Consider the following 25,299-nt stretch of genomic DNA (forward strand, 5'->3'; position numbering starts at 1 on the left):
TCAGGTGACCTACTGCCAGCTGATGGTATCTTGGTCCAAGGAAATGATCTGAAGATAGATGAGAGCTCTCTTACCGGAGAGTCTGACCATGTACGCAAATCTGTGGATAAGGACCCCATGCTGCTCTCAGGTTTGTTGTTTTTTTGCTCAAAAAGTGGCAAGTGTTTTTTCCCCCCAGGTATTTTTAAGTACATAACGTACTTAAATGTACTGGGGATTTAATGCCCCTTAACTCACTGTTTATTATATTTAATTCTCCCACCAAAAAGAGAGATCAGAGAGATCATTCTGTTCGTTTTTTTGTCTGTCTGTCTGTCTGTCTGTCTGTTTGTTAGCAGTCTAGAGTCCACAGTTATTAAGATATCAACATTCTAATTAACAGTTTGTGTGTCGGTAGATACCAATATCAGCTCGAGCTGATTTAATTTTGGTGAAAATTGGGTCAAGTCAACACCAACACCAAATGTCAAAACCAGTATATTATGGAGAGAACAATGCAACACACTTTTTCTTTCTTCAGTACAACACCCTGTGACATCACAATGACACCATAAACTTTTGGAAAATTACACACTGCATGAATATATCTTAAATCTTAAGTTTTACAGCTTATAGAAGCCAAAGATTTCAGCCACTTCTGCTCCAACCATATGGGTAAAGGTAATACAATACACAATTATAGTATGTAATGCTTCAAGTTCATAGGTCAAAGGTCAGACATCAGCATGTTATAAAAGCAGGCCCTCATCAACATGTTGTAATAAAAACATCATCAAAGTTTTAGTATAGCACTTGCCCTTTGGGGGGAGTTGCGTTCTCTGACTGCTCTTGTTGTTTGTCTGTGTCACTACTTTTTTTCCAGCAACCAATGAAAAAGCTCTGGTAAAGTACCTGTCGGCCTGACGCCAAACATCAGGCGGAAACAAGCTGTAGCTTTTAAACAGAATGAAACATCCAGTGGCTAATTTTTAGTTGGCTTGTGCAGTCTGAGTTTTTTTCATGTTGCTCTTGCGCCAGCAGTTGCAACTACAAGTGTGCATGCACCTATGAAGATAAAGCACATCCTCGTGATGTTATTTATTATTCATAACTGTCTGGTAAAGTAACAGATTGTAAAACTATACAAACATATTCAATTTATAAATACTATGGGTCACCAAGTCAAGTCTTGTAAGCTTTTTGCCATCAATTCAAGTCAATGAAAGACAAGTCAGTATTTTTGTGACCCTGCTCCTGAGGGTTAGGGTTTAGCCTTAACTAATTTTTTTTCCTCCAGGTTGTCTTTTTTTACTGTAACTATTGAGACCAACACTTTACATGTAGCACTCATCTAAACTATTAAAGGTACCCATGTGATGGAGGGCTCGGGGAGGATGCTGGTGACAGCTGTTGGTGTCAACTCACAGACAGGCATCATCTTCACTCTCCTGGGAGCTGGAGATGTGGAGGAAGATGGGAAAGAGAAGAAAGGTAAGTGACCCAGTGGAGACAATAAATGAGAATAATTAAGATAATTTTGTTGAAGATGCGTTTCACTTTTATGATAGGTTTAAATATTTTCATCTTTATTATTAATACGTGCAGTATTGTTGTTGATATATTCAAACCAGTAGAGGATGTAAAAAGATGAAGCAGATAAAGCTCTCTCTTTTATCACCTCTGTGACCTTTGGTTTAGTCGCCCTTTCTTTACTATCTTTTGGTTAGCATCTGACACACATATTACAACATTATTTAACTGAAATTTTAAAAAAAGAAAAAGAAAAGAAAACAAAACAAAAAATGAAAATTCACAGTGTGGTAAGCTTAAAAAACTCACTAATACAAAGAGCCTCGAGGCAACTGTTGTTGTGATTTGATGCTATATAAATGAAATTACATTGAAATTGTAACTAAATGAGACTGTGCTGATGTGAAAAATCTATAAGGACATTCAAAATGTATATTATACATTTTGAATAGCCAAGATGACTACAAAGAGACACACACCAACAGAAACAAAACAATCAAACATACAAAACAAACACAAAAGACGTAAAACCCAGCATAAAAATAAGACACAATATGGTAAAGAAAAGACCAGAAACTACAAATAACACAGCCATCTTCTTTTGTGTCTGCTTCAATAGGGAGGTCTTGCTCTTATTGGGGGGGGGGGGAGGCTGTTACATGTCTGTGCCCAGGGGGCTATTGTTTCATAATCCATCCATGCTCACACATTGTGACATGTGTGTGCTGGGATGTGTGTGTAAGGGGTTAGCTGAATGCCTGAATGATTTCAGATAAGAGCTTCAACAGGAAACACACCAGTTTAACCTCATAGATAATTTAGCCCACATCCTCGTCATCTCTCTCTCCACTACCTGTTTCCCTTTCTCTTTCCCCACTTGTTTTCTCATTTTCCCTTTCTTCTATCAGCCTGTCCGTCATTCTCCGATTCTTTCACTGTTTCTCTTGTTTACCCCGCTCCTGTGCCCTCTTTCACTTTCCTCTCTCTGGCGTTGCCCTCCACTGTCTCTCCTCCCCACCCTTAATCTGAGAGAGAGAGGTTGAGGCTGCAGATTGAATCAATTATTGAAAGAGCAGGGGAGAGTGAGGCAGCTGGAGAGTTTCAGGGAAGAGTGTTGATTGGTCAGTGCACAAAGCATTAGTCTGTGCTCATATTTGTTCCATAGGAGCCATGCAGTCAGAGCAGAGCTGCAGACAGCAGAAGCTACAAATATTTTCAGAAGCACTTAAGGTTAATATCATTATTAGTGCACTCTTCTGTGCCTCTACAGTACTGCTGCAGTTCTCACTTCTGCATTGAAATGTGTCTGCTACTGTTGACGTCTTGAAGCAACAGCAACAAAGGGTCTGATGACACTTATTTTATTAAAGAATACTCTTACAGCTTGTTGTTTTCGTTCTGTTCCCAAAGTGTTCGTTGCATCCTGGGATGTGTTGCAGCTCAGTGCAGCTGCCTGTGTGGGCTGGATCATTCAGACACTCGTTTACTGGAACTAATACATTATTCAGAAGACTTCTACAAATGCCAGAACTTGTTAGTTTTTCCTCATGCAGTGGGATTTTGCTGTGGGGCTGTTTACGTTTCTTCTTTAATCTGTCTCCTATATTGAGGTTTCATTCTATGCAATACATATTACGCACGCAGAGCTGTGCATACAACCACATTCACTTCTTGAGTTTTTTTTATACAGATTTGCTGTTTTTTGTTTTTCCCTTTTTGCCAAATCCTTCATGTGCCCCTTCCCACAAAAACCTTCCTTTGTCACACATTTAACAGAGGAGAGTACTGAGTTGCTCATCACTACAGATGCCAGTTACAGCACAGTCACCAATGGTATGTGAGCATAAAGTTATCCGCCCCACTCCTTTCCTCAACCAATGAATTGAACTCATAGTGTACACAGTGAAAGTGACAGTGCCGTATGATGCCACTTTGTATCTGATATCACCGTGTTGATGTTCATCCTGCAGTATCATAATGATGTTACTCTGGAACTGTTATTGCAACTCATGTTGTTGTGGTGGGTGTGCAGGAGTGGGGAAACGAAATATTAAGACTTAGTGGACTTTTATTTTTTTCATCAGTACATAGTAAACATTCAAGAGACAACAACAAGACAACAAGTCAAAGATTATGGCAAGTGCTGTAGAATTTTTAACCAATTTTAAGTTTTTTGGTTTTATCCCACACTGGTTTGAGAGCAGCTGTCACCCTCCAACCCCCCCCCCCCACACACACACAGCTTTTTTATCCTAAAATCACTACAGAAAAACTTTATATTGTGATGACTCCACAATATTACAGCGGAAACACTAACAATCAGAAGATCCCCTATGAGTAAGGGCTAGATGATGATAGGGAGAAAATACTCCCTTTCAGCAGAACCATGGAGATGCAGCCATGAGTGGTTGGGGAAGAAAAATGAGAGCATGGAGAAACAAGGACAAAATACAATCTATTAGAAAGAGAGAAGACAAAAAATAATGATATGCAGCAGTAGGGACATTAACATCTGGGCTTGAAAAGAAGTTAGTGGAGAAGAAATGCTCAGTGTATCACAAGAAATCTCCCAGCAGCCTTTGACAGTGTAACTAAGGAATGCTACAAGGTTGCCTGATGCGGTCGTAACTATAAGATTTATCAAAAAGGAATGTTTTAAATCTAATCATCAACTGTTTGTTTCCCAATTTCAAACCAAGAGCTGGTTCCACAGAAGAGTGCCTTCAGTAATTAGACCTGCAGTCTGAAAGCAAAGTGCTCTATTAGTATAATGTGGTACTATGAGGTCTTTAAGATATGGCTGCACCTTATTATTGAAGACTTTGTATGTGAAGAAAATGATTTTAAAATCAATTCAATTTTATATTTTACTGGAAGCTTGTCAAGAGAAGCCTATATAAGGGAAGCATGATCTCTGTTTCTAGTGCTATTTTGTGTTTTTTGTAATGGAGAAAACACTGATTGGAACAATGTCATGAAGCCAAAACCATTTGTGTGAGGTGACTACCAGAGCAACATTGGTCATCATGTTGTAGGAACACCATTGTGGTGATATCAGATTATGTGGATTACCTTTGGATAATACCTTTGAAAATGCCTCTCACTCTCTTGTATAACCCAGTGTATGAAGTATGAACTGTTCCCTTTAGTATTGTTCTGTGTGTTTTCTGTTTCTGCAAGTTGTCACAATAAAAATGCACTATTTGTTTTATTATTTTTTGTGTTCTTGTTCTTTGACCTTTATGGCCCTGTCTAACTTGGCCTCCTTTTGTCTCAGGAAAGCAACCTGATGGTGCAGTGGAGAACAATCAGAACAAAGGTAGAGGCTTGTGTTTGGTTGGAATTTGGTTTGCATGTCGAGTGAGTTTGTTTTATTGTCAGGTGCTGAAGACATTTACAGTTTTCAAATCTTTTTGCTGTGTGTGTTTTTCAGCCAAAAAACAGGATGGGGGAGTTGCCATGGAGATGCAACCTCTGAAGAGTGCAGAAGGAGGAGAGGTAGAGGACAGAGAGAAGAAGAAGACCAATGTTCCAAAGAAAGAGAAGAGTGTGTTGCAGGGAAAGCTCACAAAACTGGCTGTTCAGATTGGCAAAGCAGGTACACAACTCATCCCTATACCGGGCAGAATTTCACGCCCTTATAGTTTCAGTGTCCTCTAAAATATCAGCACACAAAGTGGAATCTGCAGCTGTATGTCCTACTGAGCTTTTGTTGCAACAATGTATGGGTTTCTCAGTATGAAAAACAAATTGTGGGAATAGTGTGAAGGTCTGAGTGTGAAAGTGTGAAGACTTGGGTAGAAAGATGCTGTATTACTGTTTAGAGACAGGCATGTGTGCAAGATGATGTTCTTGACTGCTACAAGAATGTGAACGACATGTTTTTATTCTTGGCATGTGTCACTACAGGCCCAACATAAAATGCAATGCAGTCTTGACTGAGCAACTCTGATGAGCTGTCTCTTCCTTAATCTCCCTACAGGTTTGGTGATGTCAGCCATCACTGTCATCATTTTGGTGCTGTTCTTTGTCATCAACACATTTGTCGTTGAAGGTTTGTGTTTATGCAGCTTCCCAACATACACAATCGCTCATTACTGTTTTAAACACAACAGTGTTTTCTTGTCATGTCGAACATTTCTTAGGCTTTCAACAGAGGTTGTGTAGGTTTAATATGCAGTTTGCTGTGTGTTGCAGGTCACTCATGGTTGCCAGAGTGCACTCCAGTCTACATCCAGTACTTTGTCAAGTTCTTCATTATTGGAGTCACTGTGTTGGTTGTTGCTGTCCCAGAAGGCTTACCTCTCGCTGTCACAATCTCTCTGGCTTACTCTGTCAAGGTACATTCGCCTGTCAGCTTTAATGAATGATTAACCACATGGACATGTAGGAACTGCTACTTCTTTAGCTGGTCACGTTGGCTTCACGCTGAGACTGTCATGGGAAAAAAAGTCAGCTAAAAGAGACTTAGCCACCTTCATCCTGGGGACTGGAACAGGAGTAGGGACATGCTGAGCCCTGTCTGGGCACTAGCTTCCCTGGGAAGGAGGGACCAGTAGAAGGAACCACAGCTGTCCTCACCCTGGGAGTGGGTACGGATGCAGGGACAGGGGGGATCCTGGCTACGCTCACTCTGGGGGATGGGAAAGGTGAAGGGTTAGGTTCTGGAGTGGCCCTGGGTGGAGCAGCAGTCTCTACAAACCAAGCTAGGAAGCGGAACAGTCTTTTAGGCTGCTTAGCATAGTTGCGCTCTTAGCAGTCTTTGAGGAAACCCCCAGCAGGGCAACAGTTTCTGGGGAGGCCAGCTCAGCCAAACCACTAATGGTCTCCAGGGAGTCGTGCTGTGAATCAGTTCTTGGGGAGACATGCTGTGAAACCTTAACAGTCTCTGGGGAGAGTGGCTCAGTCACAGAAACAGGCTTTAAAAAGGCTGGACAAAACACAATAGCACTTTCTGAAAAGATCAACTCTGTAAGACCATATGGACTTATCTTGTCTACTAGCTTAGCAAAAGGAAACACTGTTTTAAATTTGGCCAGTACAGAAGCACCAAACATGTTCTTCTTATTAACCGTTTCTGAAATACAAAACACACTTTGTTTATTAGCTGGCTCAGGAAGACAAGACTCAACGTTCTTAATGTTCATTAAAGAAACAAACTTCATGGTCCCAGACATATCGACCGACTGATGAAGAGGAAACACAAATTTTAGATTGGCCAACTCAGAAAAGGCACACGTCAGTCTTACTCATGACAGGCATGGTCTTGGAAAACCCAGCTTGGCTGACACAGGCTGGCAAACAGTCCCGTGCTGTATGTTCCCATGTAAACGACAAGGCTGACGGGCCAGGCAGCGGGAGCTCTGGTACGCTGAACGGCCATCCTGAGGCAGGAGAGCAGGCTAGCGCAGAGTCTTGAATCCTCAGAAATTGAAAGAGAGACTTCTTTGGTGTGAGGCCACCATACTCAGTCTTGTAACCAGCCTTTCTTCGCTGCCCCAAGCCCCTTTTCCTCAAGGTTGAATATAGATGGAGATGTTGGAGGTTATCTGGAGAGCGAAGAGGATAGAGAATGACAGGCTGAACCTGCCCACTCTTATCACTGGAGGGTCAGGCAGAGGAAGGGCCAGGGAAAGAGCAGAAATCCTTATGAAGAAAATAAATAAATGATTAAGAGCTCTGAAATGACCATGAGAATCCCACTGTGCCAGTTCAATGAAGAGAGCTCATTTGTAAGAAGTGAAGTGATTTATTGAAATACAGAATTCTATTAACATATTTGGCAATTAGACTCAGATGACCCATGATAGCAGAACAGAATCCCAGTGGTGTTAGGAATTAGAACAGGACCCTCCGGAGTCTAGACACTGGTGGCAGGTAAGATGGGGAGGAGGTGTGTCTAAATCAGTTTTCTAAAAGAATATAATTGAGAACCTTAAGAAAGTGTCCATCTAGTTTCAGAAAAAGGGTTTGGTGTCGTAGTGTATACTATTAATACATTAATTTTACATTTAACATTTTCTCCATATCCTCCCTTATCCTATCTATCTATCTATCTATCTATCTATCTATCTATCTATCTATCTATCTATCTATCTATCTATCTATCTATCTATCTATCTATCTATCTATCCTCATTCACACCATCCCACCCTCCCTCCTCCCCTCCCCTCACACACTGCTATGTCATTTATAGAAAATGATGAAAGACAACAACCTTGTACGGCACCTTGATGCATGTGAGACCATGGGTAATGCTACGGCCATCTGCTCTGACAAGACAGGCACCCTCACCACGAACCGCATGACTGTAGTGCAGGCTTACATCGGTGAGTACAAGTGATAATTCATAAATGCCATGCTGAAGATTGGTGAACAAATTTGTGAATGCTGAAGAGTTGTGGGTAGTGACTGAAAGAACGAGATATACACGAGATACAATCGGCAGAAAATGAACTTCCTCCGAAGGGTGGCTGGCCTCTCCCTTAGTTCATATTAGAATGAATCAAACTTTCATCCATTCTAATATTCTGTAGTGTAGTTCAGTATTGCAATTAGTGACAGTCTAGTTCTAGTTAAATAAATAAATTGAAAGATTCTATAAACTGACCTCATTAATTGAAACGTTGACCTATGATTTGAAACAATAAATATATGACATCCCTTTTAACATTGCCTCAAGGTATAAAGGAGATGGAACTGTTGTTTATGCATGCGCCTGCTCAGTGTGTCCAGAAATATTAGATCTTTTGACTGTTTTGCAGATGATGCGCAGCTTTATATAACTCTTTTACAACAATAATAGTTGTCGTTGTTAGTTAATACTTTACATGCTAGTTGTTGACTGTCTTTCTACATCCACAATGAATTGGTTACAGCCACCTCTTCCTTTTTGTTGCTGTTTATATTTCATGTTCCTTTTTCAAAATCAGACTTCTCACTTTTACAAAGTTAAGAAACGTGTTTCAAAAAGATTGGTTAACAGTGACTGGCAGAGGCTAAGATGAACTTTTGACTTTTAATTCTTGCTATGAGTCAAGCTCCAAAACATACTGAATCCTTTTTACTCAGTAGTTTCTAGCGATGTCATTCAAACACAATGTCCTAGTTTGTAACAATTACTTTCTGTCATAAATTTGTAGTCACGTGATGACATCGGCAGGGTTATTTTCTAGGGCTTGACAAAGCGCCTGCAGAGCCACAGAATACGTTATACAACTGTTCTGACAGGCTCAGCAGCACTCTGCATGATGAAAACAGTGCCTCTGTGAAATGCCGTCAGTAATGTATTGGCACATAACTGTACTACATACAAAAACTCACCAGTGGAAACAATGGTGAAAAAAGCTTTAGCAGCATAGCAGTGTTCTGTCTTGACAAAACAACTTTCTGTCATGGGTGACTCATTAACAGCTTGATGGCACAATAGCAGCACAGAAAAAATCTATTACCAATGGGGATTAAAGTGATATTCTTGTTTTCAGGTGATGTGCACCACCGTGTGATCCCAGAACCTGGACAAATCAACCCCCGGACACTGAATCTGTTAGTCAATGCTATCGCAATCAACAGCGCCTACACCTCCAAGATCTTAGTGAGTCATGTATTGACAGAGGTGCCATTATGTTGCAGGTTGCTCTCTGGTTTAATAATGCTTTACCGGTCCTTGGTTGTCACTAATTAATTGGACTTGTGGGTTTTCTTTTTCCTGTTCCTTTTCTTTAATATCATTTTTATTTTTGTACTTTCTCTACCCTCCATCATTTCTCGCTCTCCAATCAAACACCTCAACTAACTTTCCATCAGCCACCTGATGTGGAAGGGGGTTTGGCAAAGCAGGTGGGCAACAAGACAGAGTGTGGCCTGCTGGGATTTGTATTAGACCTACAACAGGACTATGCCCCCATCAGAGAGCAGATCCCTGAGGAGCGACTGTACAAGGTAGGAACTCATGCAGCACATTTCACTTTTACCAGTAAATTTTTATTTTTAGAACATTTTAGTAAAAGTTTGCCAGAAGGTTAGGTCACTATGTATTTGAACTCATCTAACTGAAAGAATCAACAGTCTGAGAATTAAATTATACATTTTCACAATATGCTTTAATAAACAAAATCAAGTGGGAGCTAATCACACTCAGTGTCCTCAAAACAAAGCAAGAACTGCATTCTGTTGCACTTTTGATGATGTAAGCAGGTCGCAAGGATTATACTTAATTGTGATTTGTTGCTGAATAACTGAAATGGAATTGAACTGAACTATGCTGTACATTTGGCCCTTGATTTGATTCTCATTGTGCAATCTTTAAACTTGCTAAATGAGAAGGGGTATCAGACTTGGTAAATCTGAGTTTGACACCTCTGCTGTAAAATCTTACAGGATTTTCAAACACTCTGTTGACGATTGGGTTCAACAGCATTCTCTCCGCTACAATGATGGGAGACAAACAAGCCTGTTGTTTTCCTTGGTGCTGGCAGATCACAGTGATGACTCAAATCATCACTTATTCATAGCTACATAAACTACAATCGCGTTTCAGTGATGAAATGATGAGGGTATAGCTGATTTCCCCTACTTTATGATGAGTTGACATGCTGACAGTGCAGCAAGCATGATTTCTTACATTGATAAAGATTCAAACCCTTAAGTACACCTTCAGCACACCCCGCGGGGCGTTAAGTCAGAGATATTAAAGTCTATTTTTGATTGTACTCTTATGTATCACACATCTCCCCTCTCTCTCAGGTGTATACATTCAACTCAGTGCGTAAATCCATGAGCACGGTGATCAAGCTGCCTGATGGTTCCTTCCGGCTTTACAGCAAAGGAGCATCTGAAATCATGTTAAAGAAGTGAGTGATAGGGGAGGATGAGCAAAGGAGGAAGTGGTCTGGTGTTACACGAGATTATGTAAACTAATATAACAGCAACAGCTCACACTGTGTTTAATGTAATTGTTTAAATGGTTTTAATCTGTAAAATAAAAGCTGCTCTTTTTCCTCCCCAAAAATCTTCATCTGTCTTCCAGGTGTTCCTACATTCTCGATGCCAATGGAGAATCTCGCAGTTTCCGCCCACGTGACAGAGATGAGATGGTAAAACAGGTAAGACTTCTGATTCCTTCATTGTATCGTTCTAAAAGTCCTTCTCCTAATAGATTTTAGCTACCTTCTCAGTAATTTTCAAGACTTTCCCTTTTCAGAAACTAGAAGATTTTACATGTCACAAAACATGATAGATTTTCTTTTGTTTTCCACAAACATCAAACAGAAATTCTATCCAGAGGGGTGACTTAAACAGAAACTAAAACCCAGATTGAGTGCTGAGTGCCAAAACTTAAAGTAATCGTCACAGTCTCTAACTGTGCCTTTCTGCTGTTTTATGCCAAGCAGGTAAATCTGCAAACAGAAATATGAGAAAGCTATGAAAGTGAAATAAAACAGAATACAGAGTTGAATACTGTACCTCTTTTGTTTAATAATCTTGTTAGATGCGTGATGTTAGTGAGGAGCTATGCTATTGTGTAGGACAAACTTTGAGATGCCGACACCTCTTATTACATCGTGAAATTGTCATGATAAGCACAAGCTTCACCAGTGGTGCTGCCTCAAGGATCTCTTGTACCAGTATTCTGCTGATAGACAGAGGCCTATTGCAGCATCATTACGTTTGGCTGTTACTTTGTGAAACCAGATAAAAACTCTGTAAGGCCACTGCTTTCCTGACTCAGTCTGCCCATATTGTACCTTAAATATCCACTAGCAAAAATATTCTTCACACATTATAGATAAGAAGTCACACTTGGAGTCACACTAAACACCATAAGCATCACAGAACAGAATGTGAATTAAGACCAGCGTTGGTAGACTTACATTCTAAATCTGCTATACGTGTTCACCAGATCAGCTTTGATGTAACTAAAACTTGTAACAGCAAAACACATGTATTTGTTCCACATAGTTCTAAGCCTGCGCAGGCTGAGTATTGTTAATTGACAGACTGCCTGACTGGCCTACATTTGCGTTTTGATAAACAACTTCTGCCGTGAGAAAAATAATTTCTTACACAATTTTGTTCCAGCTCAGTAGTTCAGTTTCCACTGTGGCAGCTTTAGTCACCTCATCTTTACATTACTGCTGTCTGCAGCTTGAGGTCTTTTCCTTCCAGCTGTGTATTCATATTTAAATGTTATATACAGGACAATATAGTGTGGTCTAATCTTCCTGATTATTGCTGCAATAATGATTATTAATAGGTGATTGAGCCCATGGCATGTGAGGGGTTGAGGACCATATGCATTGCATACCGTGACCTTCCATCCAATCCGGAACCAGAATGGGACAACGAGACAGAGATAGTAACGGAGTTGACCTGCATCACTGTAGTTGGGATAGAGGATCCTGTACGGCCTGAGGTAGGATACAACGAAGTGTGTTTGTTTGCCTCAGTTTGGGTAATTTGGATAAATCCATTTTCATTTTTGTATAGTCCACTACATATATACTTGTGTATTAAGTAAATTGTGCTGTTAGCCATATAGGTAGCCAGCTAGCATTAGTATGATTATTGTACTGATGATTTCTGCTCCTTCCACTGGCTGGAAATTGTTTGGTGGTCCTTCGGTTGCTGCTTTGTATTACTCAGGACAGTGACAGTCGAGGGCAAGATGTGTCCACTCAGCAACTGAGTACACCATCTGGCCACTTGTCAAACACTTAGCATTTAGGTGTCCTTTACTGAGTGAATACACTTTTTCAAGTGTCAGTATGGAAGTATGGGATTTGAGAGCTAGCATGTGTTTTGGAATAGTTGGAATTTGAATTGGTTCTTTGGGTTTGTTCATGCCATAATGCGACTGTGCTGTTAAAAATAATATTGTTATATTTTTTTGTGAACAAATGTCCTTGTTCTCCAAGGTGCCCGATGCCATCCGTAAGTGTCAGCGTGCAGGCATTACAGTGCGGATGGTGACTGGTGATAACATTAACACAGCCAGGGCCATTGCTGCTAAATGTGGCATCATCCACCCCGGAGATGATTTTATCTGTCTAGAGGGCAAAGACTTTAACCGACGAATCAGAAACGAGAAAGGAGAGGTAAGTGGTGGTCTCAAATTAGTTGAATACCTTGTCAACTGGATTCCATGCACACTAATACATTTGTTTTAAAACTATAAAATGATTGCATCTCTTTCATGTCAAACAGCTGGGCTTCTCTTTCCTTTAAAGACACTTAAAACAGAGATTTTTGAATTATTGACCCTGTTTTTAACAAGAATGAAGCAGACACATATGTTGCCAACTTTGCTTTTTGAAATCATCATGAGAGCATAACACTGCACACTCACCAGCCACGATTTGTCAATAATAAGCTATTAGCTATTGTATATGAGCTAGTTAATTAAATTTATAAAATCATTTTCATGTTGAAGTGAAAATGTTTCCTGAGAGCTAAGTGCAAGTTTGCCACTGACTTCTATACAATTGGAGAGGTCTTTTACAATCATAGGAGTCGCCACCTGCTGGTCATTAAAAAGAATGCAGGTTTACAGAACATTTGCATTAGTTTCACTTCTCTAATGCAGTGTGAGTCGTTTATACATTCATTTATCCAAATGTTTATGTAGCGCTCATTTACTCAATACCATTAAATAAATGGGCTTTGGGTTCTTTTTCTAGTGTACTCTCGTACGATATTTTTCAATTAACTTCTGTTTTGTTTCTGGGATCAATGAAGCTTATCCCTTAACAGTAGCACTACACGCGAAAATGAACACTAGTGTCTACAGTGCAGTAAATCATGTCATACACCATGTAAAGTAGAGCATTGCAACCCTCCTTTAATTTACCAAACAATGAAAACAATAAAATAACTAGAACAAATTTGCATTTCCTGCGAAAATGCTGTGTGGATGCCTTAACGCTGAAGATTTCTGCTGAAAAGAGCTGAAAAAAAAAATGTTACCCTAAGCAGGATTCGAACCTGGTCCTTCTGGTCGCAAGGTAGTTACTCATCTCACTGAGCCAAACGGATTCTCACAAAGAAGAGGTGGAGTGACTGACAATTGTACTGATAAGAGGTGAAAAGGCTGAAAACTTTGCAGAAAAGAGTTCAATCAGCAGAATTTCTGCTGAAAAGAGGTGAATGAGCAGAATTCTGCTGAAAACAGCTGAAAAAGCTGGTATTTGTGCTGAAAAGTGGTGAAAAAACTTACAATTATGCTGAAAAGGGGTGAAAAAGCTGAAATTTGTGTTCAAAAGAGTTAAATTTTTTTTACTGTTAACTGAAAGAAATGTTGCCACAAGCGGGATTTGAACCCGGGCCTCCCAGTCTGAGAATGGATGCTCATCTCACTGAGCTAAAACACAAGTCAACCCGGCAAGAAAAATCAGTGAGGCCACTGATAATATGGCAGAAATGGGCAAAAAACATTGCATAAAAAATTCAATATTTCAAAAAGTATAGAAGTTATGAGCACCGAAAGTCATAGCACCCATTAGCAGAAAGAGCAGAATTTTTTAAAGTTTGAACGGAGAAAATCGGCTGAAAGCTGAGGGAGTAGTTAACGTCCAAAAACGTACGGAGGCAACTTGCTGAATAATAAAGAACTAGAAAAATTTGCATTTCCTGCGAAAATGCTGTGTGGATGCCTTAACGCTGAAGATGTCTGCTGAAAAAAGCTGAAAAAGTTGAAACAAAAAAAATGTTGCCCTGAGCAGCATTCGAACCTGGCCCTTCTGGTCTCAAGGCGGCTATTCATCTCACTGCGCCAAATTCTTTCTCACAAATGGTAAATGGCCTGTATTTATATAGCGCTTTACAAAGAAGAGGTGGAGAGACTGACAATTGTGCTGAAATGAGCAGAAGCGGCTGAGAATTGTGCTGATAATTAGTGAAAAGGCTGAAAACTTTGCAGAAAAGAGGTGAATCAGCAAAATTTCTGCTGAAAAGAGTTGAATGAGCAGAATTTCTGCTGAAAAGAGTTGAATGAGCAGAATTCTGCTGAAAAGAGGTTAATCAGCAGAATTTCTGCTGAAAAGAGTTTAATCAGCAGATTTTCTGCTGAAAGGAGGTTTTTCCTGAAAACAGCAGAAAAAACTCAAAATTTTGCTGAAAAGAGTTCAATCAGATGAATTTCTGCTGAACAGAGTTGAATGAGCAGAATTGTGCTGAAAAGAGGTTTTTGCTGAAAATAGCTGAAAAAGCTGGTATTTGTGCTGAAAAGTGGTGAAAAAACGGAAAATTGTGCTGAAAAGGGGTGAAAAAGCTGAAATTTGTGTTCAAAAGAGTTAAAAAAAGTTAAAGTGTTAACTGAAAAATGTTGCCATAAGCGTGATTTGAACCCGGGCCTCCGAGTCTGAGAACAGATGCTCATCTCACTGAGCTAAAACACAGGTCAACCCAGCAAGGAAAATCAGTGAGGCCACTGATAATATGGCAGAAATGGGTAAAAAATATTGCAAAAAAAATTCAATATCTCAAAAAGTATAGAAGTTATGAGCACCAAAAGTCATAGAACCCATTAGCAGAAAGAGCAGAACTTTTTAAAGTTTGAACGGAGAAAATCGGCTGAAAACTGACGGAGTAGTTAACGTCCAAAAGACGTATGGAAGCAACTAGCAGAAGAATAAAGAGAAACAGGAACTCAATAGTGTGGATGCCTTTGAGGGCATCCACACAACTAGAAAGAATTGCATTTTCTGCGAAAATGCTGTGTGGATGCCTTAACGCTGAAGATTTCTGCTGAAAAGAGCTGAAAAAGTTGAAAAAAACGTTGCCCTGAGCAGGATTCGAACCTTGTCCTTCTGGTCTCAAGGGTTAATCAGCAGAATTTCTGCTGAAAAGAGTTGAATGAGCAGAATTTCTGCTGAAAAGAGTTCAATCAGCAGAATTTCTGGAAAAGCTTAAAATTCTAATGAAAGCAGCAGAAGAGGCTGAGATTTGTGCTGATAAGAGGTGAAAATGCTGAACCAATCAGAGGTACTGCTTCTGTCTGCTTCATCAGGCTGTGTATTTGTATGTATTTCTGCCATGGAGCGTTAACAAGAATCTGAGGTCCATATTAGAAAAGCTGCCAAAATCATAAAACATTGCCGAATTGTAATAAATTATCAATATGAATTACAGGTCTGTGATAGTGTATCAATTTGTAGTGAAAAAAACATTTGGGCCATGGTGGAATTGAACCCTTGAACTTTGGTCTGAAGATCCGTTTCATTACCAATTGCGCCACTGGCAAAGAGAGCGGGCGCCTGGAAAACAGGGTGATGAGCAGCCAGAATTCGATAGCTGTGAGATGCGAAAAACGCTGTTTTTTGGAGTTACAAAACGTCGTGAAAAAACTTTGCAGAAAAGAGGTGAATCAGCAGAATTTCTGCTGAAAAGAGTTCAATCAGCAGAATTTATGCTGAAAAGAGTTGCTGATTAGAGTTCAATCAGCAGAATTTCTGCTGAAAAGAGTTCAATCAGCAGAATTTCTGCTGAAAAGAGTTCAATTAGCAGAATTTCTGCTCAAAATAGTTTTTTCTGAAAACAGCTGAGATTTGTGCTAATAAGAGGTGAAAAGGCTGAAAATTTTGCTGAAAAGAGTTCAATCAGATGAATTTCTGCTGAAATTAGTTCAATTAGCAGAATTTCTGCTGAAAAGAGTTGAATGAGCAGAATTCTGCTGAAAAGAGGTTTTTGCTGAAAACAGCTGAAAAAGCTGTTATTTGTGCTGAAAAGTGGTGAAAAAAATTAAAATTGTGCTGAAAAGGGGTGAAAAAGCTGAAATTTGTGTTCAAAAGAGTTAAAAAAAGTTTAAATGTTAACTGAAAGAAATGTTGCCATAAGTGGGATTTGAACCCGGGCCTCCCAGTCTGAGAACGGATGCTCATCTCACTGAGCTAAAACACAGGTCAACCCGGCAAGGAAAATCAGTGAGGCCACTGATGATATGGCAGAAATGGGCAAAAAATATTGCAAAAAAAATTCAATATCTCAAAAAGTATAGAAGTTATGAGCACCAAAAGTCATAGCCGGCATCAGCAGAAAGAGCAGAATTTTTTAAACTTTGAATGCCGAAAATCGGCTGAAAACTGTGGGAGTAGTTGAGTGCCAAAAAGTGTACGGAAGCAACTAGTAAATAGTGGAATAAAGAATAAAGAGAAACAGGAACTCAATAGTGTCCACACAAATAGTGAATGCCCTTTGAGGGCATCCACACAAAAAATAAAGAATAAAGAGAAACAGGAACTCAATAGTGTAAAATGGCAGGTTTCAGTATTCAGGCAAAGCAAAACACACACAGCAATTTACCAGCTGTACACAGAATCTCCTCATATACAATGTAAACCACCAGTGACAAACAATCATAGTCCCAAACTAAACCTAAAGCCGGCAGAAATACACCCTACATTGCAGGCCTGTATTGCTCCAGTATAAATCCAAAAGATCTCCCAACCGGAAGTTCTTCACTCAACGAGCAAAAAATAAATAAATAAACTCAGTACCTTGTGAAACTTGCAACTCCCACCAGATTAATCCAGGCAACAGGCTGTTTTCAGCTCCTCCAAACCTGTCACCTGCTCTTAATGCAGTAGCACAAAGATGAGGACGGTCTGTGATCTCCACATGCTCCACAAGCTACCTGTTTTAGCTTCCCACTAGTGATGGGATTTCCGGCTCTTTTTAGAGTACCGGCTCTTTTTAAGTACCGGCTCTTTTTAAGTACCGGCTCTTTCGGCTCGGCTCACTAAAAAGAGCCGGCTCTTTCGGTTCCAAACCGGCTGTTCAGGTTGTTTTGTTGCTTTAACCCTCTGGGCTCTATCCTGGCCATTTGTGGCCACTTCACTTTTCTTTTTTCAACCATTTTTGATCTGTTAATGCAAATTAATAATGTCAATAATATACACTATACACCAAATTGTTCCACTTGGCTCTATCGTGGCCATTTTTGGCCAATTGAAACCCATTATAACCACCTCTTTTGATTCCTTGTCATTGACAGTACTATATCATGCGATTTAGGTAAAATTGCTTTCATTCTAAACTCAACACATGGAAATTGTAGTTTTTAATGTTTTTTACCAAATTACATCATTTACCCATTTTTGGCCAAGCAAGCGATTTCATGTAATATTCCTAGTTTCTAGTAGTGGCCTTTGATGGCTTACCACACTCCAATGGACCAGAATAATGACACAATTTTGACACAGGTTTGATCTTACGGATCTAATAGTTTGTGTTTGTGCATGACATTGCAGCACAAACATGTATTTGCAAGATAGACTGGAATAAATAATGATGCATCAAACATTACATAGACTCCAGTGAATTTCTGTGGATGCAGGCTATTGAGCTTTGATGTTCCCAGTCAAACTTAGCATTGAAGCACATGTTAAAAGCACTTTTACTCTTGTATTTTTCATAAAAGAGACCATACCCAAAATATTAACTCTAGAAACAAAAACAAAAACAAAAAAACCCCCAATCACAGGACATTTTGCAGAGTTCAAACCTGCAGCTGCAGCTGCAGCACAAATGTGAGTGAAGTTGCCCCCCCCCCACCTTCTTCAAATCCAACAAAAGTGGTATCAAACGTTTGTGCTACGTTTGTGCTGGTTTGTGCTGCAAAATTTTTTGTTTGTGCTGCTATCATTTTAAAGATATTAATAAAAATTTCTAGAGGTCATCAGAGGTCAACCAGCCCCCCCACATTAATTAAATCAAACAAAATGGGTGTCAATCAACTGTGTTACGTTTGTGCTGGTTTGTGCTGCTAAAATTGTCGTTTGTGCTGTTTCTGTTTTTAAGATATTAATGTATATGTAAAGGTCAAAAGGTCAACCAGCCCCCCCACCTTCTTCAAATCCAACAAAAGTGGTATCAAACGTTTGTGCTACGTTTGTGCTGGTTTGTGCTGCAAAAATTTTCATTTGTGCTGCTATCATTTTAAAGATATTAATAAAAACTTCTAGAGGTCATCAGAGGTCAACCAGCCCCCCCACATTACCCAAATCCAACAAAAGTGGTATCAAACGTTTGTGCTACGTTTGTGCTGGTTTGTGCTGCAAAAAGTTTCGTTTGTGCTGCTATCATTTTAAAGATATTAATAAAAATTTCTAGAGGTCATCAGAGGTCAACCAGCCCCCCCACATTACCCAAATCCAACAAAAGTGGTATCAAACGTTTGTGCTACGTTTGTGCTGGTTTGTGCTGCAAAAAGTTTCGTTTGTGCTGCTATCATTTTAAAGATATTAAAAAAAATTCTAGAGGTCATCAAAGGTCAACCAGTCCCCCCACATTAATGGAATCAAACAAAATTGGTGTCAATCAACTGTGCTATGTCAGCCCATTCTCACTCCCGAGGCGTAACATGTCGACGTTTTGTCACGTCCCGCGGCGTTCCTGAGGAACATGAAAGGAGACCTTCTGCATTCTTATGGTACGCCGCGGGTTATGGCTCCCGCGGTAATAGACGTTGCAGCCCTGTATTCCAGCCCTAAACCTAACCTTATCCCTAGCCCTAACCATAACCTTATTCCTGATCTTAACCAGGACTATAATGATGTGAAATAGCGTGTTTCTAAGCGATTTGAAGAAAAAGAGCGAACATGTGTAGATGGAGTCCAGACGGTTCTCATATTTCCTCTTTTTTCCGAGGTCGTCATTTAGGAACGTGGTGGGTAGCCGAAAATGTAATATGTTGACGATTTGTCACCTAGCGTAAAATGTTACGCTTTGGGAGTGAGAACGTGTTGGCTATGCTTGTGCTGGTTTGTGCTGCTTAAATTGTCGTTTGTGCTGCTTCTGTTTTAAAGATATTAATGAAAAGGTAAAGGTCAAAAGGTCAACCAGCCCCCCCACATTACCCAAATCAAAGAAAATTGATTTGTTTGTGCTGCAAACATTTTTGTTTGTGCTGCTAACATTTTAAACATTTTAATAAAATAACGTCTTGATGCGTGCTTAATCATCCAGGTAAGTAAATCCCAAAAGGTTGATTCTGTTCATCTGGACATTTTCAGTTGGAGAAACGTTTCATCACTCATCCAAGTGACTTCTTCAGTCTCAGCTGATTGCAGGTTTCCCCAACCTTATAAACACATGTGAGTGAAATTTCCCCCCCTACCTTCTTCAAATCGAACAAAATTGATGTCAAACATTTGTCCTGCAAATTATTTTGTTTGTGCAGGTTGTGTTTCCCTAATTTTATAAACAGTACATGTACGGTGAGAGAGAGATGTTACATCTGTCTTCACTTGCATCCCAGTCATAGATGCTTTGGAGATAGTTCATAAAAGATTACAGGATCACCCCAACCTCAGCAACAGGACCACTCTCAGCACTGATCAGTTGTGTTTGCTTTTGGAACTGTGTCTTAATTCCACTTATTTTGCATAAGGGTCAGTACAGGCGGAAACCTAGGTGTGCCATGGGTTCCAACAGGCCCCTGGTCAAAGTCACCAAACCAGTTCGTAAGCAGGTACAGGTGTGGCCAGAAGGGTCCTCAGAGGCACTGCAAGACTGCTTTTCCACCACAGGCTGCTACACACGACAACACCACAGACTTTCAGGAATATAGAGAAACTGTTACTGCCTACATCCCAAAATGCATCGATGATGTCACAGAGACCAGGTGTCACGGGTTGCTTAGAGGATCCACTCGCAGGACTCCTGAGTAGCGTTTAAACAGAGACGGTTTATTTACAGATCTTCACCAAGTGTATGTACAGACAGTGCGGGGTTAGTGCTATATACAAGACGTGAGGGGCAGGGCTCCTGGGAAAACAGGGATATCACACACGCGCTCAGTTCAACCTCTCTCTTCTCCGCTAGCGACCAGTCACTCCTTCCACACTCCACACAGGGAAAGACAGGGAATCTAGGAACAAAGAAACACTCGTTAAGTCTCTGAGACGGAGGCACAGGAAAGTTGAGCTAGACGTGTACTGACTAGAACCTTCACAACAATCCAGCGTTGAACAGCTGATCTCCTCCTTCTAATATACCAGCTGGTCTGATGAGGCCCAGGTGTTCCCAATCCAGGAAGGCGTGGACCGAGGGCGTGAAGTCGCCATGAGTTCCGCCCCTGCAAAACAGGGCAGAGAAGGAGAGAGGGGGAGAGAGAGGGAAAAAGAGAAGAGAAGGAGGGCTAGGAGTGGAGAGATTCTGATCAGCACCTTGCCAATCCTGCAGGTCGTGACACCAGGCCTATCACTGTCCGGGCCAATCAGAAACCATGGCTCACAGGTCAGGTTTAAATACTCCTAAGGTTGAAAAATGCAAGCCTTCAGAATTAGGTGAGCCAAAGAACAGCAAGGGCATCACGTGGCATCAGCTACAGCAAAGCTTCAGCGACAGCAGAGATACTTGGAGGCAGTGGCAAGGAATACAAACCATCACAGACTACAAGCCCACTCTGCAGACCGTGGTGACACAATCCCCAGACAGTGTGTGGAGATCCCTTGCCAAAATCAGTACCGCCGTTCCCACATGCCTCAAAGCCTCCAACATCATTACTGTACCCAAGAAGTCATCTACCTCCTGCTTTAAGGACTACCGTCCTGTCAAACTCACTTCCATCATTATGAAGTGCTTTGAACGGTTAGTCATGCATCAAATCAAATTATTGCTTTCGTCAAAACGCTCAAGTGATGATGGAATTTCAACTGCCCCTTACTCAGCCCTCACACATCTCAACACTAGAGACTCATATGTCAGAGTGCTGTTCATAGACTTCAGTTCAGCCTTCAGCATCATCATATTCTAATTTGTGTTGTACAGTTATTTCATTTTTAACCTTAATTTAGTTAAATTTACCCTTTTTAATTTTTCATATTTATTTCCTATCTTATTCATAGCCTTTTCCTTTTTTGTTTTCTTTAGGTCACGAGCAGTTGTCCAAGCATTTCACTACATATCGTACTGTGTATGACTGTGTACGTGACAAATAAAATTTGAATTTGAATTTGAATTTGAATTCATTCCCCAGCAACTCATTCACAAACTGGATCTGCTGGGGATCAGCACCTTGCTGCTAGATTTCTTGACAGGAAGACAGCAGACAATACGGGTCGACAGCAACAACTCCAGCCCAAGAACACTGAATACGGGGGCTCCCCAAGGATGTGTGTTGAGCCCTCTTCTCTTTACTCTGCTGACCCACGACGAGTTAACCATCTGGCAGAGTGGTAAAACAACAACAACCTGTCCCTGAATGTGGAGAAGACCAACAGCGACTCTACTTCCTCTGCAAACTGAGAAGCATAAGTATGACTCCTGCACTGGGTTCTACAGGAAAAAATAACAACGGGTAGTGAGAGCAGCTGCACCTGCCTCATCTGGAAGGTCCTCTCCATTACAGGTGACTCCACTCATCCCTTCAGCAGCGTCTTCAGTTTGCTGCCATCAGGAAGGATACTGAAGAGCCTCCGGACCAGAACACACAGACTGAGAGACAGCTTCGTCCATCGGGCTGTCAGGATGCTGACCATCTCTGAATCGAGAAGGGGGGCCCAAGGGTACATCTTTCGCCATCCTACAATGCTGTGATTGTAGCCATTCCCCACTTTCTGTGAATGGTACTCATGGCCATTAATCAGTAGGCTTTGATTAGTTGTCATTGATCAATGGTCATAAGAATTTGCATACTAACAATCATGGAACTAACCCCCGAGCCCATTGTTCATTCAGTGGTGCTAGTTTCCTTCACTATGCAAATGTACTGTTTATAAGGTTGGGGAAACCTGCAGTCAGCTGAGACTGAAGAAGTCACTTGGATGAGTGACGAAACGTTTCTCCAACTGAAAATGTCCAGATGAACAGAATCAACCTTTTGGGATTTACTTACCTGGATGATTAAGCACGCATCAAGACGTTATTTTATTAAAATGTTTAAAATGTTAGCAGCACAAACAAAAATGTTTGCAGCACAAACCAGCACAAACGTAGCACAAACGTTTGACATCAATTTTCTTTGATTTGGGTAATGTGGGGGAGCTGGTTGACCTTTTGACCTTTACCTTTTCATTAATATCTTTAAAACAGAAGCAGCACAAACGACAATTTAAGCAGCACAAACCATAGTCAAAGGAGCCTGCAAAGAAAAGCGTCTGGACTTCTTTAAGTTACTTGAAGACGTTTCACCTTCTTCAGTTCTAAGGTCAAATGGTGGAGAGTCCCATATATAAACCTAGTCAAGGTGTGAAAATGGGTGTGGGTCCCAATCAGCCAGAGTTTCGGGTGAGTTCATTGTGAAACCTGGCCCCACCTTATCATGCGAATTCCTGAGATCAGATGGCCCAGGATGTGAGTGGGTGTTAAGGCGTCTGGGAAGGGATCTCAAAACTGGATTATAGATGGCAGAGAGTTGGTGTCGTAAACCACCGCCTCTGTTCAAAGATGGTCGCTCACAGTGGACATAGATGGCTTCTTTCACTCCTCTTTCAAACCATCTGTTCTCTCTGTCCAAAATGTGAAATGACCAGGTTTCACAATGAACTCACCCGAAACTCTGGCTGATTGGGACCCACACCCATTTTCACACCTTGGCTCAGGCGATTAGAGGATCATCAGGGGGTCTTTTTGTCCCTCTGTGGGGGGAAACTCCCACTAGGTTTATACCTGGGACTCTCCACCATTTGACCTTAGAACTGAAGAAGCTTCTCGAATGAGAGGTGAAACGTCTTCAAGTAACTTAAAGAAGTCCAGACGCTTTTCTTTGCAAGCTCCTTTGACTACAATGACCTGGATGACTGAGAACCTTCACAGACCAGCACAAACATAGCACAGTTGATTGACACCAATTTTGTTTGATTCCATTAATGTGGGGGGGCTGGTTGACCTTTGATGACCTCTAGAAATTTTTATTAATATCTTTAAAATGATAGCAGCACAAACGAAACTTTTTGCAGCACAAACCAGCACAAATGTAGCACAAACGTTTGATACCACTTTTGTTGGATTTGGGTAATGTGGGGGGGCTGGTTGACCTCTGATGACCTCTAGAAATTTTTATTAATATCTTTAAAATGATAGCAGCACAAATGAAACTTTTTGCAGCACAAACCAGCACAAATGTTTGATACCACTTTTGTTGGATTTGAAGAAGGTGTTGGGGGGGGGGGGGCAACTTCACTCACATGCAGCACAAACAACAAACACTGTTTGTAAACGTGTCCTGGAGTTTATGCAGGTGCAGACGTTGCTACTGCTGTAAGTAAGCCTAACAGCTTCCAGATCATTTATTCTGGCGATATGGCAAGAAGGTCATCACTGCTTCAAGCATTGCCTATATGATGGTCAGAGAGCAAGGACAGCAAGCAGTCCTCTGCCCTTGAAGAAAAGTCATCTACCCAAGATGAAGAAACTTCCTCTCCAGAAGATGAGGGGACAATCTCCAAAGAGGCTGACTGCATTACCACTGATGTTGAGTACTAGCCAGTGCCTGAATCCTCTTCTTTGGGGGAGGATTGGGGTTGGGGGGCATGGAGGTGGAGGCTGAGCAGATGATGGAAAAGAACATAGGAGCATTTTCTGAGACAGAGGAGCCGGTGACTGAGTGGATCCCTCATGAAAGGAAAACCATGTGGGTCCCACCACTGAAGAGAAACTGCTCTACAATCCAGTACCCACTGGTATCAAACCAGGGGTCACCCTGTATGCAGTTCCCTCTGTTGCAACTGGAGGAGCTGAGGAGGACGCTCTGGGATGTTTCCCCTGTGCCATTTTTCATCTGAGGAGTTCCTCTGCCAAGGTGACCGAAGTAAAGACGTTGTCCTCGGGGCTCCTCCGTCAGTTGGAGTCTGAACCCCTTGCCCTTTTTTACTTCCTGAGAACTTCCAGTGTTGTCATCCAACATGCTACGTATTGCTTTATTCTGGTTTAGGCTCACATCTCCACTTCATCTATAATCCTCCAATCCTCACACCTTCGCCTCCCGTGCAGGTTTGTAAGGGTGCACAGCAGCTAAAAGATCTCCTTTGTTATAAAGAAGTCAAAAGTAGATCTCAGGCTGCTAATGCAGGAAGATTTTGTTGTCTGTCTTTGGCTTCACCAAAACTACCACAGCGATATCCCACATGCCAAAGCAACGGAGGAATGTGTTTCTTTTGACAGCAACACACAAGGAACCAGCAGTCAGTGATGGGGAATAAAGGATGCGTAAAAGCAAGAAGCAATCCTGGACTACAATAGGCACAAATATTGCTTGGATAACTTAGAGAGGATGTTGGCACCTCGAGTTGTAGAAGGAAAACTGATGGCTGATGGCTCTTTTCTCCAATTTCCTGGATGTCTTGGATATAGATATGATGCCTTTGTCCCGCCGGAAACAACTTCACTGAAGTGGGGGAGTCCTCTACAACCTACAAATGAAAAGTGATCCTGGGAGAGCTGGGACACATGCTGGTGACCTCAACAAATGCAATACACCCTTCTCCCTGATTCTCAGCCACTTCTGCCATTGATCTCAAGATTGATCTCAGCACAGAGACTACAAGCCCATCATCATCAATGGAGCTCCAGTGGAGAGGGTGCAGTCCTTCAAGTATCTTGGTGTCCACATCTCCTCAGACCTGACATGGGCTGCCCACATCCAGACCAAAAAGGCTAGGCAGCGCCTGTATCACCTACGACAACTGAGGAAGTTCAGGGTCTCTCCAAAGATCCTCAGGATTTTCTATACAGGCGCTGTGGAGAGCATCCTCACACAGAACATGACATCGTGGTTTGGGAACAGCTGTGTGAAGGACCAAAAAGCTCTCCAGAGAGTGATCCGTACAGCAGAACGCTGCTGCAGGATTGCTC

At 41.2% G+C, this 25,299-nt stretch overlaps 1 protein-coding gene across 4 annotated transcripts in view; it reads left to right on the top strand.

The window, feature by feature from the left end:
• atp2b3b (ATPase plasma membrane Ca2+ transporting 3b) overlaps nt 1–25,299 on the top strand; it is a 103,616-nt gene that overhangs the window by 32,706 nt on the left and 45,611 nt on the right. For 2 of the 4 annotated variants that reach the window (XM_086276683.1, XM_086276685.1), the window contains exons 5-18: nt 5–130; nt 1,345–1,470; nt 3,286–3,342; nt 4,787–4,828; nt 4,943–5,107; nt 5,492–5,563; nt 5,707–5,849; nt 7,706–7,838; nt 8,994–9,103; nt 9,316–9,450; nt 10,255–10,361; nt 10,538–10,613; nt 11,765–11,923; nt 12,426–12,605. In XM_086276683.1, the coding sequence (XP_086132809.1) occupies nt 5–130; nt 1,345–1,470; nt 3,286–3,342; nt 4,787–4,828; nt 4,943–5,107; nt 5,492–5,563; nt 5,707–5,849; nt 7,706–7,838; nt 8,994–9,103; nt 9,316–9,450; nt 10,255–10,361; nt 10,538–10,613; nt 11,765–11,923; nt 12,426–12,605 (1,631 nt within the window). The remainder of the gene's footprint in view (nt 1–4; nt 131–1,344; nt 1,471–3,285; nt 3,343–4,786; nt 4,829–4,942; nt 5,108–5,491; nt 5,564–5,706; nt 5,850–7,705; nt 7,839–8,993; nt 9,104–9,315; nt 9,451–10,254; nt 10,362–10,537; nt 10,614–11,764; nt 11,924–12,425; nt 12,606–25,299) is intronic. The other 2 variants (XM_086276684.1, XM_086276686.1) reach the window with 1 other exon arrangement.

Source organism: Aulonocara sp. 'chitande type north' Nkhata Bay, linkage group LG20 (genome assembly GCF_057382095.1).
Source record: "Aulonocara sp. 'chitande type north' Nkhata Bay isolate Kocher_YH1m ecotype deep benthic linkage group LG20, A_spYH_male_GT1.1, whole genome shotgun sequence".
In the NCBI taxonomy this organism is placed as follows: Eukaryota; Metazoa; Chordata; class Actinopteri; order Cichliformes; family Cichlidae; genus Aulonocara; species Aulonocara sp. 'chitande type north' Nkhata Bay.